Source organism: Podarcis melisellensis, assembly GCF_964234715.1.
Source record: "Podarcis melisellensis genome assembly, chromosome: 13".
In the NCBI taxonomy this organism is placed as follows: Eukaryota; Metazoa; Chordata; class Lepidosauria; order Squamata; family Lacertidae; genus Podarcis; species Podarcis melisellensis.
In genome coordinates this window covers 53,178,673-53,194,027 of record NC_138545.1, presented here as the reverse complement: position 1 = coordinate 53,194,027, position 15,355 = coordinate 53,178,673, and the positions used below count along the sequence as shown (strand labels likewise).

The window sequence follows — 15,355 nt, the reverse complement described above, 5'->3', positions numbered from 1 at the left end:
TCCACCTCTTGATTTATCAATTTCGAATATTGTGCCTGGAAAAACTTCACTTCTCTCAACACTTCCTTCGATTTAGGCCTGGATCTCAGTTTTTTCTCTCCTTCTCTTATTTTCTCCAAAATCTTCTCCTTCTTTTCATTCCAGAGCCTTTTTTTGATCGTGTTCTGCTGTATTAGAAACCCTCTCATAACTGCTTTACTTGCGTCCCAGATTGTTCTTTTTTCCACGGTTGTCTTTAAATTTATTTCAAAATAATCCTTTAAAACTTTTTGGGCCTTCTTAACAATCTCCTGATCTCTTAACAAAGCGTCATTCATTTTCCATCTGAAAGATCCGGTTGTGTTTAATCTCAGTTCCATTCTCAAAGCATTGTGGTCGGAGCAGGTTTTTGGGCAGATTTCCACTTTTCTAGTCTTAGGTGCCAGTCCTCTAGTTATCCATATTTGGTCGATTCGCGTCCATGTCATGTGGGCCTCAGAAAAGAAAGTTCCTTCTTTCCCTAGAGGGTTCTTGATCCTCCATATATCAGTCAAGTCCAAATTGTCAGTCATTTCGAAAAAAGTTTTTGGTAGTCTGCCGTCTTTCGTTATGTTAGCACTTTGCGACTTATCCATATTCACTGAGACGACTCCGTTCATATCTCCCAACATGATAATGTTGTTGTAATCCAAATAGTCCAGCATAGTCTCATGCAGCCTCTTGAAAAATTCTGATTTCCCTTCATTTGGGGCGTAGATTCCTAAAATTAAAAACTTTTCTCCTTGTGTCTGAATTTCAACCGCCAAAATTCTGCCCTGTTCATCTTTAAATACAAATTTTGGTGACAAGTTCTCCTTTGCGTATATCACCACTCCTCTTTTCTTGACTTTGTCCGATGAAATAAATTCTTGGCCTAACCTTTTATTAATTAACACTTTTCTGTGGAGTCTTGTCACATGTGTTTCTTGCAAGCAGATAATGTCCAATTGTTCTTTTTTCAAAATATGAAATACTTTTCTCCTTTTTTCTGGAGAGTTCCCGCCATTTATGTTCCAACTAAGAAGCTGTAGAGACATCCTGGTCTAGTACTTGAGTATCACAGTTGGGTATCTATGTTATCCTCCGTTCCCGAAGGATGTGGTGCCGGTCCGCCTCCAGATGGTACGTGTCCTGGTGGTAATCCCGGTGGTGGAGGCCAAGAATCTGCGGCTCTCTTTTGGAGGTCCTCCTCGTTGTCGTGCAGGAACTTCTGCTGGTCCTCTAGTGTTTTAATTCTTACCTTCTTTCCTTTATAGGTGAATGATAAACCTTGAGGGAATTCCCACCTGTAAGGAATTGCGTTGTACCTTAACAGTTTGGCCAAGTCTGTATATGAGGCTCTAAGGTCCAACAGATATTTGGGAATGTCTCTATAAATTTCTGCTCTTTTGCCTTCAACTTCCAGAGATTTTTTAAAATGTTGGCCTAGTATCTTGTCTCTTTCCTCTCTTGTTCTCAAGCAAACCAAACAGTCTCTGGACTTGTCTTTCTTAGCCGATCTTCCCAATCTGAAGGCCGTCACAATTTTGAATTCTTTGTCTTCCTCAACCCCCCAAAATTTAGAAAATAACTGCGTCAAAAATTCCTCTAGGTTGCCCTGCTCCAGTTCTGGGACGGCCCTCAGCCTAAGATTGCATTCCTTACTTTTCAGTTCCACCATTGACAGGTAGGCTTGCTGTTCTCCTACCTGTCTTTTCAGAGGTCTTACTTCCCCTTTGATCTCCTCAACCTTTTTGCACGCTTGCTCAGCTTTTTGATTGGCTTCCGCAGCTAATTTATAGTTCTCTGCCGTAGCTCCTTGCAATTTCTCAATAGCCTGGGTATGCTGGGAAACCTGATCTGATAACTTACTGATAGTAGATGTAGCTCTATCAATTTTAGATGACTGATCGTCCACCTTCTTATTCAAAAGTGCCAATTGTTCCAAGATTTGTTTCAAGACTGGATCAGTTCCTCCAGTTGCCATTTCTTCTGTATCAAGCGTTTCAACTTCTCCCTCCTGTGCCGTCAGCACAGTTGGTACAGAGGATCTACGTTGATGTATTAACGTTGTTTGAACAAGCTGCCCAGCTCTCTTATCTTTTTCTTTAGCTTCCTTAGCTTTGGCTGCTCTTGTTTTCCCTGGGCCACTCATTCCCCAGCTGCCTCTGTTCAAGGTCAAATAGTCTTTCAATCCATGAGAAAGGCAAGTCCAGAATGTAAACAATTAAACCACAAAGAATCTCAATATAGTACAGTTCCCAGGCCTCTATACCTCTGCAGATCCACCAGGGGGGGTGTTTCATGAGAAGGAAGGTTTCTTTTCCGCCATCAAAGTTCCTATCAACTTTTATAATCCCCAAGTTCAAAAAGGAGGTTTCCAGATAGATCTGTTTCAAAATAGTGCCACAAGGTGACAGAAAGGTTCCAGTATCAATATTAAAGCGATAATGTATCCATCCATGCAACAATTTATACTTCAAAAAAAGTTTCAGCAGCCTGACAGTTCTCCTTTGCAACACTGGCAGCCCGACAGCTCGGTTGTCCCCTTTAACTCCACGTCACTCCACAGTAGGGGGAAGGTTCCGTAGCAAAATAAACCAAAAGATTTAATCCTTCATTCCTTTTAATTTCTAAAAACACAGTCTATTGATGCCCCTTCGTACTATTTTCAAAGTCTCTTTTTAAGCGCTTCAGCCCACATCAAATTCTTTGCTTTGCTCTGATTAGCAGGGTCGGGAGACGGACTTCCTGTTACTCGCCTCCCGTTTTCAGCCGAATTAAATAAATTTAAGTCAATCTTTAGTACCCCTTACTCACGGGTAAATTGCAGCCAATTCCGATACTTTTCAAGAAGAAAGGTCGACGCTCATCAGCAGCAGCAGCGCGGCTTCACTTCCGCGAAAAGAGCGATGAACTCACAGCGCCGCTCCCCCTTTCACGTTCCGGAGCCTCTTACGAGGTCCCTTCCTCGCTTCTGGGGGGGCTTCTGGCACCCGCCGAGTCCCACGGCCGCAGGCTCGCTCTGCCTGCGGTTTATCTTAATGGGTCTCCGCTTTGCCGTAGCGGACGACCCTTTTTCGCGGAGCCCCTCTTCACTGGGTAAAGAGGACCGCCATTGCCGTTTTGCGCCGCCTCCGGAAGTCCTCCAGAATATCAAATTTAAACTCTAATAAAAAAAAATAGAGTTCTGCTCACCGCTTCTCAGTGCATTAAAAAATATCACTGTTGGAAAGCACATCTGAACTGGAATTAATGTGAGCCCTTAAAATAAAAAAATATCGTATTTGTTGGACTAGAATAGCCAAAGATGAATGACAGCACAGTCCTTGATTATCACTTCCGCTTCCTCCCCTGTTTTGTTGAAGACACAAGCTAGATCTACACTGCTATAAAAATCGCTCTGAAAACGCTCTACAAAGAAAGTTGTAAACCTCACAATTGAAAATATCATTGAGTTGTGTATTCAGTTCTACAGCGCCATCTGGAGTTACAGTGTTATAACACATTTATAACACTGTCTTCTGACTAATGTAGCTGAGTCCACAGATGACAATAGATAGGTTTCCATACAAGGGACATTCCTTGAGGAGTGCAGAGCACCTGAAGTGTCAGTGAAAAAGAATGAACTTGCTTGTCTGCATCAGCTGTCACAACCCTGATCTTGAAGAGCAGCCAGCACTCTGACACAGAGGAGGAACCAGCAAGATCTGAACCCAGCCCCAGGTCCTGAGACTGAAGCCCAATGAGACAGCTTCCCCAGAGACTGGCCCCACGGATGCCAAGGGGCTCTCAAGTTCCCAGGTGCCTAATTGCCAGAGCAGATCACACACATGGCAAGAGCACGTTCCAGGTAACAGCTGCTTTACTTAAATGCTCCCTTTCATGAATTCAAATTTTTATTTTTTTTTATTTATCAAGGTGCTGTGCTCCAACATTACTCAGAGACCTTTTATGTCAATTGTTTTATTCAGTCCTCTCCCAGGCATTTTATCTCATTTATGTACATCCAGTGTTATATATTATCCGAGAGTAGAGAGCATGCACAACATTCAGATAAAGTAGCCCCTTGGAGTTCAGTTCAGCCTGTAATTTCAGCTATTTTCTGCAAAGTAGCATTATTACAATCCCTTGAAATTTATGTGCTGAAGAAGAGAGACCTTTGGTCTTTAAACAACACATGCAATGTACAAAATTAAACTTAACTATAATGATTACTGAGGTCTTTTCCAGCCCCCAGCAGGATACAGGATTCATTTTCCTGTAAGGGTGTATCCTGCACCCATTACTTACTTATCCCATCAGTTATTTCACATGCAGGTAACAAAGAATAACCAAACGCTCAACTCTGACACAGGGCAGTCCAGGCTGCCTCTATGTGTACGGATGTTTGTTTGTTTGTTTTAAAAAATAGGACTGTGAATGAGACTTCAGATGAAACTGAAATGGCTGTACAGGTGGTGGCCATTTTAGGCGTGTCCAACTGACATGCCATCACTGATGTGCAGGTCCTTTCGAACCCAGAAGAGGGAAGAACAGGGGCGGAGGCAGGGCCAGGTACAGAACTGTTATTCTGAAAAATAGATTAAAAATTAAAAACTGTTAATCTGAAAATAAAATTTGCTCTAGTTAAGAAGAAGAGATGGTTGTATTAAACCTTGACTGCTAATACAAGAAATACTGACTTTTAAAACAAAGGGTTTGAATGCTCATGCGCTCATGTGGCGACAGGTGGGTCTGTTTTCATTCCAAATCACTTTCAAATACTCTCAATCATAGTTATGTTTCATCTCACTGTTTGCCTCAAAATGCATTTAAATGCTACAATTTATCTCATTTTATATATATATTCTTTCCCTAAAGTATGAATCTTTGAATGTATTTTCCCATAAAACATGCATTTTGGTGCACACTTTGTGAACCTAAAGTAGTAATAATAATAATAATAATAATAATAATAATAATAATAATAACAACAACAATAATTTATTATTTGTACCCTGCCCAACTGGCTGGGTTTCCCCAGCCACTCTGGGCGGCTTCCAACAAAGATTAAAAATACCGTACATTAAATTAATGTGCATTAAAGTGCATCACAAAAGTCATATACATGTGTACTATACTCCAATTGACAGCTGTGTTCTGATCCACATATAAATCCAGGATGAGCAAATTAGGTTGGCTAATTAGGTTGTGGACCAAACAAATTTCTCCTCTACCCGTAATTTCAGTAAATCACACCCTGAGACTCCAGCAAATCCTACTACAATTTAATCTCTTGTCTAATGCTTATGAAGAAAAGGACATATGCCAGCAACAGACAGCTTAGGTAGTTTCCCAATTTAATTTGTGTATTTAATTAATGGGAAGTCTGGCTCCCAAGTAAATTATAACTAAATTTGTCAACTAAACCAAGCATTTTCAGATGCAATTGATTGCATGCCCTTTGGTGTACAGAGCTATGTACATTGATGTGCTATATAAATAACAACAACAATAATAATATTCACAACTCACACATAAATGCGAACTCCTCGCGGCAGAAAAATACTTTGGGTGTTCAGGTTTAGCTGTTAAGCACATGTAGCTCAGTTGTCCAGTTCCACAGTGTCATCATCGTCATCTATATACCACCCTTAATCTGAAGAGCTACGGGTGGTTCAGAAGTTAAACAGTACACAGGCTCAGGATCAGCAGTCTGCCCACTGGGGCATTTGCTGTGGTCCACAGACATGCAAGGCCCATCAAGGCTGACACTTTGCCTGGCCCCACCCCAGTGGTACCATCCCTTGGGCCTCCCACCAGCAGCACTGCAGTAGCTACCAATCTCTTTGGTAGCTGCTCATCCATGAGTGGGCTTGCCAAAGAGTGGTAGCAGTTGTTGCCATGTCCAGGGGCAGCCCATGCATGAGGCGAGGGGACGCCATTTGCCTCTGGCAGTGGATCTGACCAACGTCCCTGCCCCCACCACTGTGCAGCCTACCCCACTGGGGCTTCACCTCCCCCCCAAAGACAGCACCATTGCCCTCACCCCTGCCACTGCCCCCTCACCACTGCACCTGCTGTGTCCTTGCCCCCCCCCCATGGCAGCAGCACGGGCACAGCTGTAGGTGAGGGTGCAGTTGCAGTGCTGGGTCTGGTGCCTTTGCCATTGCCAGTGCAGATGCAATGGCAAGAACAGGGATGGGGAGGGAACCTGGATCTGCAGGGCAGCCAGCATCTTGGGGGGTGGGGCATTTTGCCCACTACAGGGTAAGGCTGCTGGCAACTGCCTACCACCCTCCCCACAGCGCTTAGAGAAAATGGGCTCATCAGATATGGGGGCAGGCAAGCAGCTGCAGGAGTGCTGCTCCTAGGGGAGCAGGTGTTTGGGGTGCTATCAGCACTGTCTGACCCCAGGAATCTCAAAAGCTAGAGCCAGCTTGACATGCATGTTCTTGAGTCAACCTATAAAAGAAGCTTTCAGTTCCCAACTCCATTTAGATGTTCCTGCTCTTATTGAATCAAGTAGCAGAAGAATAATTGGATAGTCTTTACTGGCTTTTTGTCCCCCTTCTCCCTGCACAAGTTGTAGCCCAATTCCCCCTGTGGTATCTTAGAAATTTGCTTCTTCTTTTTTTAAAAAAAGCGAAGAGGTATTCCGGCTGGCAGCAATAAGAGTCAAATGTCAGCCTTGTATGCACAGTAGCTGCCACAAAGTACATTCTGTGCTTTTTCAAAAGATCATTTTTCAATCCCAAGATTTTCTCTGGTTATTAATCAATGGAGAACTCTCATAAATCCCACTGGGGCAATACATAAGATGGCTGACATCCAGCAAGCTACAATTATCTATAGACAACATGAAAGAAGCACAGAATGTTGTGTTCGTTCTTCTTGTCTAATTGGTGCAGATGAAGGGGGGAAGCTAGAATGATAATTTTATGTAAGGGTCAACTGATTTTTTTGGAGATACCTGAGGCATCTTCCCAAGAGTTATGGGTAATATTGACTACATCTAGCCCATCATTACAACCTATCATGTATTGTGAGTGAAATTTAAAAACACAGAGTTTGAGACACAGATTAACCGTCTTGTTTTGGATCCAGGGACATGGGTGCAGAATGTTCTGTCTCTCTCTCAGATGGCACTTCCTGATAAATTGCTTGCATTCAACTCTGGTCACTTGAAATTCTGTTTGTGGTGATTTGCACACCTTGCGGGTGGGGGAAGTTAAGCAGCAAGTCCTTGCGTACCTGAGAAATCTTTACTGATTACTTAGGTTTGATTCCAGGGGGAAACCAGCCTGCCGCATCAGTTGACCAGAGTCAGAATAGGTGCTTTTCTTCTCACTGCCAGAAAGAATCCTATTCCAGAGCTTATGTTCACTCCTGTTTTCTTTTCTACTATTTCTATTAGATTGAGATCTTCAGGGGGCAAGTGATTTACTATTTTAATTTTCAAACGGTGCTTAGTAAATGTTCACACTTTTAAAAATTGTTGTTCTCACAGAAAATTTATTTATATATTTATCTATAACATTTATATCCCACCTTTCCTCCAAGAGGTTCAAGGTGGCAAACATTGTTTTTCCCTCCTCCCCGTTTTTATCCGCACAACAACCCTGCGAAGTAGATTATGCTGAGAGTGAATGACTGCCCAAGGTCACTCAGTCAGCTTAATGGTTGAGAATGGATTTGAACCCTGGTCTCCCAGGTCTTACATCACTCTGGCTCTTGTAACATTCACAAAATATTGTGAGCTCCATTTAAAGTCAAAATGGCTAAATAAATGGATCCGGGGAGGGCAGGGGAGAGGAGGCAATAATATTCCTTTCAATATTTTGGAAATAAACCTCTGAACTCTCATTGTCTGGTGATTCGTTCTTATATTCCCTTGCAACCACTTTGCAGGTTGAGGTCCGGTTCTTCATTCTGTTATCCTAGTGTTCCCTTTTGGAAATAAAAGATTCCCAGACTGTGTTTCTCAGGCCTTGTCACACACAGCAGAGCTGTTCAGAGTGAACTTTAAATTCACTTCCCAGTTCCGTCCCCAAACCACAACATGACACTGTCCTTTATACCTCTAGTAATTAGGAGAAGTTGTCAAACAGGCTTTATGACATATTTCATGAGTTTGTGGCTGAGTAAAGCAGCTGACTTAACCCCACGGTGACTTCAGAAGGATTTTCTATATCTGATATTTATGATTAGTGCCATTTAATCTGGAGCTGCTGAATAAGTAGCATTTCACAGAATATGCAAACTTTCATTCGCTTTAATATGGTCCTTCTGAAATTATCTTAATGTTTCTGCAGTGAAGAAAGGATTGGATCAAGTCAGCTGAGGAACTGTACATACTACAAACAAAATAATCCCTGCTAGGATACTACACATATCTTTTTTTTAAAAAATGTAGTATTTAAATAGGCATCCACAGGAAAATGAATTTTACCTACATAGCATTGCTGAGCTGCTGTGTTTTAACCTCATGCATCACAATTCTCAGCAGTTACAATTCTTCATCAAACAAACCCCACAGCAGTTGTAAGTAAATCCATTCATATTTGAGAATGTGCCGTATTTCATTTGCAAACAGATTGACTATATTGTTGAGATCCTAGAGTTCTACAAATGTTGCAGAATTTGAAGGGAATATATTCTGATCCACTGCAAGGCACAAAGAATATTATTTATTTACCGGATGCCTTCATCTTCCCCAGATGCAACAAAACATGACTCTCCCATATCAGTCTCTGCAGCCACAGCAGGTGCTGTAACTTTCCAACGGTTTGGCTTCACCCCCCAAAACAGACATCACTGTGAAATAGTCTCTCTCAGACCCATTCTCACAAGTCAGCTCAGGAGAATACCATGGCCTACGGCAGTGTGGTCGAATGCATGGCCTGAGCGCCTTTATTGGCAGCCTGCGGAAACATCTGATACCCCCCTCAGGACTTGGGCTGCCTTCCCAAAGCCCACCTCCTTGCTTACACAGCTTTGGGAAGGCAGCACAAAGGTTGGAGGGGGCATCAAATTTTGTCCTGGCTCCCCCCACCCTGCCACACAACAGGGTGCGGCCAACAGGTTCTGTACTGAAGTACTCTTGTGGCCCACGTGGTTTGGGAGGTTGGACCATCCTGGTCTATGGTATCCAAAGCCACCAACAGGGCTGCACTCCCCATGTCCTTCTCCCAGTGAAGGTGACCAAGGCCTAGTCAGACCCATAGCCATGTTTGTAGGCAAACTCAATTTTGTTAACTAAAAATAAATCTTTAAATATGACCTGATCAATATACAAACTCATTCCAGGCTTCTCATAAACTCTGTTCATCATACTGAAAAATCAGTTGCTGAAAGATCTGATTCATTAACACTATTGTTTAAAATTCAAATGAGATATGTTGTTTAATTTACCCATTTAAAGAACCAAAATTCATCCATCAGCTAGGCTCAAAACCTTAATTAAATTGCCAAAACTCAACTTTGTTCAGTCATATGTTCATCAATCAAATAAATAAATGGTCAATGATTACATTTAGTTAATTAAGTCCATTTAGCTAAAGAGCTTCTTGAGCAAAACACAACTCCTTTAAACACTGGCTGCCGATAAGACAACTCTGTGCTTTAAATGGTTCTGTGTGCATTTTCATTAAGCAAAAAGCCAAACAATAATTTTTAAAAGAAAGAAGTTGACGGGGAGCTGTGGTTCCTTAGTCTAAGACCAGGTCTCTAGCCCTTATCTTTTTATCATTTTTATTGGTTATTTTATTTTATTTTAACAATATCTGTAATCATTACATTACATTCAAATTTCAATTCCCCCCTTCCCTGCTGACTTCCCTCAACTTCCATCCCTGGTTTATTCCATCTCATATTACATTCTGCTGTTTATATATACTTCTATATTGCCATACTATTAGGCTTCTTGTTTTTTATAAATAAAATTGCAAGTGTTTATTTAAATCCTGCCAATGACTCTAATTTTTGTTGTTGTTGTTGTTTCTGCAAATATGATGTAACAGGTTCATATTCTTTTTCAAAGTCACTATTGTCTTTTTTACGCAGTTTATCTGTTAACTTTGCCAACTCTGCCATTGTTCCTTTGATGGTATTTCTCCAGTCTTCCAGTTCTGTGCTATCAGAATTCTTGCCTCTGTCATTGCATACATAAATAATGTCTGTTTTTCTTTCGGCAGTTGCCCTTATCTTTACTCTTTATCCTGGGCTGCAAGTACCACCACCTCAAATCTTTTTTGCCTACTTTTCCCAGGACAAACACAATTCCCTTTGCAGGAGTAGATAGAGACAGGGCTTTTTTATGTTCAGCCACAGATCTCATCCAGTCATTACAGTTCAACGGAATTTGTGGCAGTTACATAATTTATAGCACAAAAGTTAAAGCACTTTGACTGCCATGCCCATGTATAGCTTAAGAAAAAATATTTTGGCCCACTTTGAGTGGCAGTGTTGCAAAATGGTGGTGATGGTAGGTTCTGGCAAGATCTTCCCCAGTGACAGAGGCAGTGGGGCAGGCTAGTTGCCATCTTGGAGGTTTCTGCCACCCAAGGCAGCTGCTTCACCCCACCTCATGGGTGGGTCAGTTCTGTTTTGGCCTATTGAGAGCAGCAGTACTTCAACATAATATACTAAATTCTGTAAGAATCTTGTAATAAGATTATTTTAGCTGTTCTGGTTTACTGTTTACGATGTGCTCTGAAGTAATGAAAAAGACTGGCATTGTGGTGGAACTTATGATCACCATACCACGTATTATGAATACATTTAATACATTCTTCCCGTGCATTATGCAGAACACTAGAGTTTGTTCACAAATCCTAGTGATAAAACTTTGAATAATTACAGTGTAATTCTATACCTGCCTACTCAAAAGTCCTGTTGAGCTGAATAATGCTTGCTCCCAGATGAATAGCTTAACCCAGCCTAACCTGTTCTATAAGGTGTAATTGTTCATGAGACTGACTATATAGTTCTTCAATAACTTTAACTATCTGACCCTGCAATGTAGTTAGAAAGAATGTTGGGTAGTGCAAGACTTCTACTTCTAGATAGGAAATAAGGAAGGGGAGCTCTGGACCAATCTGACACACTCTGGACCAATCTGGAGCTGGCTGGACGCAATTTGGTCTGAAAACAGCTAATTTGGTTTGGAATTCAAGATTTGTCTGAAGCAGTTGCACAGCGCTAGTAAATATGGATAGGACTGAGCTGCATATTTCTGCGTTCATGCTCCACGCTAGAACATCAATCAGCTGGTGGTACTGGGTCTGGTGAAAATTTAATTTTTTTTAGAAGACTGGGTGATAAGAACACTGCTAAGATTTTTACCATTGCTCATCTAGCTGGTTGTACAATAACTGATTCAACTGTTTCAGGCTTCAAAGTAATTATCTATTTCCCCCGTTAAAGCTTCACAAGGCCTTTGGTCATGGGTAACCCGGGTTGTAACTCACGTGTTTTACCTAGAAAACGAACAAACCTTGGTTTTATGGACACAGAACATAATGTCAGGACAGCAGACTAACCTGTAAGTCTTTCCAAGGCATCAAATCCATGCTTTAGTGCAATAATATCAAGGAAAGAAACAGTCCCATCCTCAAACCTACATGGATTGAAAAAATAAATAAATCACATTGCAATCAACTTTTGTTGCTTATTCATTTACACACTATAAAAATCAAAAGTTATTTAGCAAAAATTCATAAACCTTAGGAAGATATTGACCTAGATATAACAATGCAGAGATTGGCTCTTTCTCACAAGAGCTGCAGTGGCACCATTTCACCTATGCGGGGGGAGAGCTTTCTGTAGCGCGCTCTACGTGGGGCTGCCTTTGAAAAGTGCTCTGAAACATCAACTGGCTCAAGAGCTGCAGCCAGGCTGCTGACTGGGACTGGTTATAGGGAGCAGATGATGACTCCCTTGCTACAACAGATCATTGGCTACCTGACCGTTTCTGGGGAAACCTGAAAGTGTTGGTTATTACTTATAAAGTCCCACATGGCTTAGGCCCAAGCTATCTGAAAGACCATGTTCCTTCAAGTGAACCTACCTGGGTTTTGAGATCTTCAGGGGAGGTCCTTCTCCCAGTCCTGCCACCCTCACAGGGACATGGGAAAGGGCCTTCTCAGTGGCTGCTCCTAGAATCTGGAACTCCCTCCCATGAGAACCAGACTGGCTCCCTCCTTGTTATCCTTCCGCTGGCAGGTCCTTCTTTGGGGACTGACTGCTTTTAATGAAAGGGCTGGTGCCATGCTGTTTTATGGGAATTATTTGTCTGTTTTAAAGTTTAAACAGGCTTTATAGTTTTAATTTATAGTTTAATAGTTATAATTTGATTAATGTTTAATTGTTTTTTAATTATATTTTTCTCTGTTTTTAGCCATTCTTGTTTTTATAAGTAAACTGCCTTGAGTCTCGCTCAGGAAAAATATGGGAATATATATATATTCAGTATTAAATTACAAGAAAGGGATTTGCTTGACTTTTCAGGTATTTCATGGAGCATATCCAAATATGTATAGCAACCAAGCAAGACATCACCATAGCCAAAGTGAATTTGGTAGAACTGCCATTTTTTCTCATCTAATAAATCTTAAATTAGTCTTCACTCTTGACTATGGGAAGGAAATTCAAAGTGACTCCATGTATCTGCAACCCCAAGATGGGAATTTGACACCCTGACTTCCAGCGTTTCCCAGGCGGGGTTCAAAAGTTCAAGCAGCACACACCTGGCTTTCCTGTACTGGACGATTATTCTTCCTCAAGGGACTATCTGATGAATCTCTCCTGTAACACGTCGCCACAAGGGAGAACTCAACCAGGGTACAAATGTCCTTTCTCCGTAGGGACTTATTTTGAAATGGTTACCTTAATTCCCCCCCCCCCCGTAGTATTTGAACAAGGTCTTCTTGGGACTAAGAAACTGTATTAATTAAAACTCAGATATTTAACATATTAATCTCTCTAGAGAGACCAATCCCAGGTTTAAAGAACCCATAATAAACTTTACTTGCTTGGTTTGAAGGAAGATAATTAGAACAGACTGTCAAAATACTTCAATTAAGTCTCCAACAGTAATTATTGGGCAGCCAATCCCAAAAGTGCTTGACTTAGCATGAGCCCACTAAGAAACAAGATTTGCAGGGCATTGGGGGAGAAAAAGAAAATGATCACTGATGCCAGAGAAGCGGGGGGGGGGGGTTCTTGATACAAACTACAAGTTGGTATACATTGCATCAACTTATAATTCAGCATATGCACAAAAAAAACTCATTTGCAATTTATCATCTTGCAGTACAGACATCTTACACAAGGGAGAAAACATAAACCTGTGCTCCAAATCTGCTGGCTAGGAGGCTAAAGAAAAGTAGTTCAGTCTTACTTAGGACTGTGGGTGGTATAATTTGCTCCTCTCTCTCTCTTTTTAAAAGAAAAGTGAGATGTGTTAGTGTCTGTCTTTTCCAAGTGTGAGACACTGGCAAACAGTTGCAAAGATGTTAACAGCAAAAGAGACTCGGCTAAATCATGTTTGATGTGTTTTTCATTTTCATGTATTTTGTGGAGACATTTATTTCACCCACCCCACAATACAGGTGACTCCCCACTTACACAGGGGTTATGTTCTGGGCCCTCCCCACATGTTAAATCACATAAAGTGGGGAGCATTCTCTAAACAACCTTTAAACGTCCTCTCTGCCACTCTTACACCAATCCATACCAAAAATACTGTATCAAAAAATAACCACCACTAGAATTGAAGCTCTGGGGCCGACAGGAAGCTGGAGGATGCGCAGGAAAGAGGCTGCTGCTGCTGTGCTATCCCGCACGCCAGCTGTTAGGTGGGGCGGCTGGAGCAGCCTAAACAACAACAAAACCAATCCTTTTGGGGTAGACGGGGTAGGAAAAATAGAGAGAAGGAGGAGAGTCTCAAACACTGATGGATTGGAGGAGAAAATGTACCAGGCATCTCCGAGGCAGAGAGAGAGAGAGAGAATGTGGGGTATGTGGAAATACTGTGCATAGCATCTGGGGGGGGGGAATATGTCATCTCTGCACCAAGCAACCCTCAAGGGAATCCTCTGCTGTAAATCTCCACATAGGCTCTAAAAGCATCCCCTGTCTCACCCAGGAGATGACACTCTTCTTTGCCAAATCTGAGACCACTTGCCAAAACCAAGGGATTCCCTGATGAGTGTATCAAATGCTTACATACACAGAACTGTGAACTACTGGCAGAACTTCAGTCAGAGGAAGCCTAGAAATATGTCCTTGATAACAAGTGTGCAAAGCAGAATTTTATGAAACAATCCTGCTATTTTAAAATTTCATATTCTATTTTAAGTGACATGGGGGGAGGGGAGGCAGGCAGGGGAATAAGAGAAGTAACACCAAACACACTAGCAAGAGATAAAAAATGAACTCAGAGGGTCTTCGGATGTGACACAATTATGTCATACCCACATCCTGCTCATGACAGGCACCGTTTTCACCTGTTCTGCTGTTATAACTGCCAGAGATGCATTTATGTCACTCTAGCATTGCACTGACTAATACCTCTTGTGAACCCATTTGCAAGTTTGAATTTCAGCAACACAGAGATTTAACCCTGGGTTGGGGAATTTTAATATCACTTTTCCTTTGGGAACAGAGTCGCCAGAATCCTCCATATGGGCTAAAAGTAGATTAGCTACCAAGGCTTCAATAAGTCCTGTTCCTTGCTGGAGAATTATATAATATATATTTTTTAATCCTGCCTTTCCACTCAACAGATACACAACATGGCTTACTACCATAAGGTTTATAGTAAGTTGCCTTTGTAACTAACCATATTAAAACCCTATTATTTCTACAATTAACACAACAAAAGGAAAGCTCCAGGGCAGAAATATTTACTCTCCCAAGGTATGAGCTAGGTTCATGGGCTCTGTGAAGAGGAGCGTTTAATGAACAAGGTTTCACTGTCCTGATTGGATGGCCACCACAGCACTTGAGATGGGAAAGAAAAGAGCAGGGGTCAATCAGAAGATCGCAATGTTGACATATAGCAATAACATACTGGTACTGAACCTCTGGCTCAGAATCCAAATGTGGCCCTCCAGTCCTCTGCACCTGGCCCCTGGGATTCTTCCCAAGCAATGCCTCTGCCCTGGTCACACCCCTCACTGGCTCAAGACCCTCCTCAAGTGCTTTGGCCTTGCTGGAAATGTCATGGAAATGGCACCAGCCCCCTTGTTTCCTTGAATACACGGCAGAATTGTCGCCTACTGCACACAGGCAAGAGTTGTGTATATTGCTCGACTCACTTTTGCCTTTGGCCCTGCCAGGGGCACCGACTTGCCCCCCACGTTGAGGGGGC

The 15,355-nt window shown here is 42.0% G+C and overlaps 1 protein-coding gene across 1 annotated transcript in view; it reads right to left on the bottom strand.

The window, feature by feature from the left end:
- The window catches only part of MOCOS (molybdenum cofactor sulfurase), an 89,303-nt gene that overhangs the window by 43,705 nt on the left and 30,243 nt on the right, over positions 1 to 15,355 (bottom strand). Inside the window, exon 5 of the mRNA XM_081885835.1 lies at positions 11,523 to 11,599. Within this exon, the coding sequence (XP_081741961.1) occupies positions 11,523 to 11,599 (77 nt within the window). The remainder of the gene's footprint in view (positions 1 to 11,522; positions 11,600 to 15,355) is intronic.